General features: G+C 57.9%; 1 protein-coding gene across 2 annotated transcripts in view; it reads right to left on the bottom strand.

Moving 5' to 3' along the window:
• The window catches only part of RNF213 (ring finger protein 213), a 103,082-nt gene that overhangs the window by 92,087 nt on the left and 7,970 nt on the right, over window positions 1-3,025 (bottom strand). For both annotated transcript variants that reach the window (XM_077755262.1, XM_077755267.1), the window contains exon 3: window positions 2,512-2,744. In XM_077755262.1, coding sequence (XP_077611388.1) covers window positions 2,512-2,744 — 233 coding nt within the window. The remainder of the gene's footprint in view (window positions 1-2,511; window positions 2,745-3,025) is intronic.

Genomic DNA, 3,025 nt, shown 5'->3' with positions numbered 1-3,025 from the left:
CCTCCTCTATCGTCTGCAAGTGGTCCAGGAACGGCTCGGACCTGCTGCTCACCCTTACAGGCCCCAGGTGCCTTCAGGGCACCCCAAGGTCAAGACACACCTGATTCCTCGGGAACTCCCTCCCTCGGTCAGGACACAGGCTGCCACATCAGACACCCCCCTGCGGGATGCCATCAGCCACCCTATGCCGGGACCGGGTGGGTCAAAGCTGAGTTCCAGTCCCGCAAACAAAGCGGTCACCAGGGCTAAGTCACACCGTCACGGAGATCTTCCAAAGGCCCAATCAAGCTTATTCTTACTCTTCCGCTCAATTCCGGTTGTGGTTTCTCTGGAGGAACAGGCCCTCGGAGTCCCGTGCTCGGCCGTTTGTGCCGCTATCACTTTACTGGGGTTTTGTGTGTGTCTGTGTGTGTGTGTGTGTGTTTAAATCTTTTTATTTGGGTAGTTAGTTATCTAATCTGATTGCAAGAATTTCCCGCATCTTTAATCTTTGGGAAAGCCTCAGTGGGAGGCCGAGGTCCATTCCGCAGTAAGGATGATACCAAACGGCCCTCCCGCGGTGGGGTATTCAGGCGGACTCCAGCCTTTGGCCACAGAAAAGGCTCGGGCTGTGATAAAACCCTCTCCTGACCCTTCTGGTGCCTTTCTGGGGTTCCCTCCTTATGATGAAACCCGAGAGGAAACCAGGTCAAAGGACCCTGTGCTGCTGGGCCCCCTGACGTCTCCCCCAGGTGCCGGGAGAACTCTGTCCCCTCTCTGCGAATGCTCACTCAAAGCAATGCTTTAATTTGAGGAGTTTCATATAAAAGCTTGCAGTTCTTTTTATTTTCAGCGTTGGAGTTCAGAGGTCGCTCAATTACATATCTAACATCCTACCAGTTCTGAACTGCAATCGCCTGTGGACCCACTTTTTTCTACTGGGCCGTTTACTGTTTTCTTCTTCATTTCTAAGAGCTTTTGACATATTGAGGCAACTCACCCTTTGCTAAAACCATTTTTAGGTAAATACAACTATTCTCTATTTTTCCTAAACCGTGGCCCTTTGTGTGTGCTTACATTTTATGAGCTTTCTGGTTCTTTTAAGACCTTTCTGGAATCAAAGATAACCAATCTTTTGTTTATCCTTTCCTCTTGCTTTAATTACTAGAAAACCTTTCCCCCTTCAGAAATCAGATCGGTATTTCTGTATCTCCTCCCCGGCTGCTCTCACCAATCCTAGGCTCTGACGCAGGCTGCCTCTCCTGGCCAGCGCTCCCCCCCACAATCCAGTTTTGCCGACTCTCCCGTTTGTACCACGTTTTTGTTTGATTTAGTACAGTAAGCCTCACTCCAGACTTCCCTTTTTCACAGAATTCTTCGTTATTCTTGCCCATCTTTGTTTCCCAAAGAGCCTTAAACTCACTGTTTACTTCGAGATTAAAAAAGAAAACCCAGGGGCGCCTGGGGGGCTCAGTCGGTTAAGCGTCCGACTTCGGCTCAGGTCATGATCTCACGGTTCATGGGTTCGAGCCCCGCGTCGGGCTCTGTGCTGACAGCTTGGAGCCCACTTCAGATCCTCTGTCCCCTCCTCTCTCTGCCCCTCCCTGCTTGTGCTCTCTTTCTCTCAAATATAAATTTAAAAATTTTTAAAAAACAGACCAGTCCTTCGGGGCTCAGTACCGTCATAGGGCTGCGCATGCTCCTCGGCACCAAACCTCCAACGTCCCGCATCCTACTAGGGACCGCGACTCGCCAAGGGGAGGTCACACACTGTCACACACACATCACGTGATACACACCCCCCACACACGCACACCTTACTCACACCCTCCCATTCACACACACCCAACACTCACCCCACACTCCCCACGCACATCACACTCACACACACACTCACACTCACACACACTCGCGCACACAATCACACTTCCGCCTGCAGCACGCCCGCCCTGGCCCGACCACCACGTGGAATAATGGGGAAGAGGCAGGAACCCAGCCCCTTCGGCCGCAAACCCCGGGTCGGCTGGGTCTGGACTCAAACACTGGGCGCTTCTCTCCCCTCACTCTCCCTGAGCCTGTCACTAGGCGCTCCTGGGGCCCGACCCCTGCAGGGAGACGGAAGGACATGGGCAGTGGCCCCCACCTCTGCGGGGACGAGTGTCCTTCCTGGGCACCCGCCTGTCCCCGTGGCTGAGAGCCCCCCAGGTGGGAAGAGGCCATGCGACAGAAGCTCGGGCACCCGGGCCCCGTCTCCGCTGGGAGACACGCAGCTGCGTCTGGCAGCGGCGAGGGCAGGCGGCCACCCCGAGGGACGGGAACCCAGGGACCGTGCAGCCCACCAGGCCCAGAGGAGCGGCGGCCGCCAGCGGGCGGGCGGGGAGGGCACGGTGGGGGCCACTGCGTGGCGGCACAGTAAGGACAGGGGACCCCGTTCAGCCACCGATGCGACCGCAGCAGGAGGCAGCTTCCAGGCCTCGCAGGTGGGGAGCGGGCCCTCCCAGCACCACCCCAGCGGGCGCCGGGCACACTCACTCTGGACGCGGTCCTGGACACGCCGGAAGGGGGCTCATCCAGGTTTTCCTGTTGGAGGTGACATGAGCCCTGGGACAAGAAGGGGCCGCCGTCTTCCCTCAGCTCCTGTCCGCACTCCACCTCTCCGTCTGCGGCCGGCGTCTCCTCGGGGCCGCCGTCCTCCCTCGGCTCATGCCTGTGCTCAGCTTCTCCCTCTGGGGCCGGCGTCTCCTGGGGGCTGCTGGCCTTGGAATCTACAAAGGGACAGGGACACGGGTCACAACTCGGAGAAAAGCAGGGCAAGTCATGGAGGCAAACCTGGAGTCCGCCCTGGACACGGCGGACAGATCATCCGTCTCCCCCGTCGTGCGCTTTCCCCGCGTACAGTTTCTGCTCTCGGGTGGGCGTGCGGGCCCCAGGACCCTGGCCCCAGCCCCAAGGAAGGAGCGCGGGCCGTCTGAGCGTCCAGCTCTTCCTGAGGTCAGCGTGGGCGGGGTGGCCCGGCCTCCAGTTTCTAAGTCAGAACACGTCACTC

Source organism: Crocuta crocuta, unplaced genomic scaffold (genome assembly GCF_008692635.1).
Source record: "Crocuta crocuta isolate KB4526 unplaced genomic scaffold, BGI_CrCroc_1.0 scaffold50, whole genome shotgun sequence".
In the NCBI taxonomy this organism is placed as follows: Eukaryota; Metazoa; Chordata; class Mammalia; order Carnivora; family Hyaenidae; genus Crocuta; species Crocuta crocuta.
The sequence above is the reverse complement of the archived record's forward strand: the minus strand, read 5'-3'. Positions and strand labels throughout refer to the sequence as shown.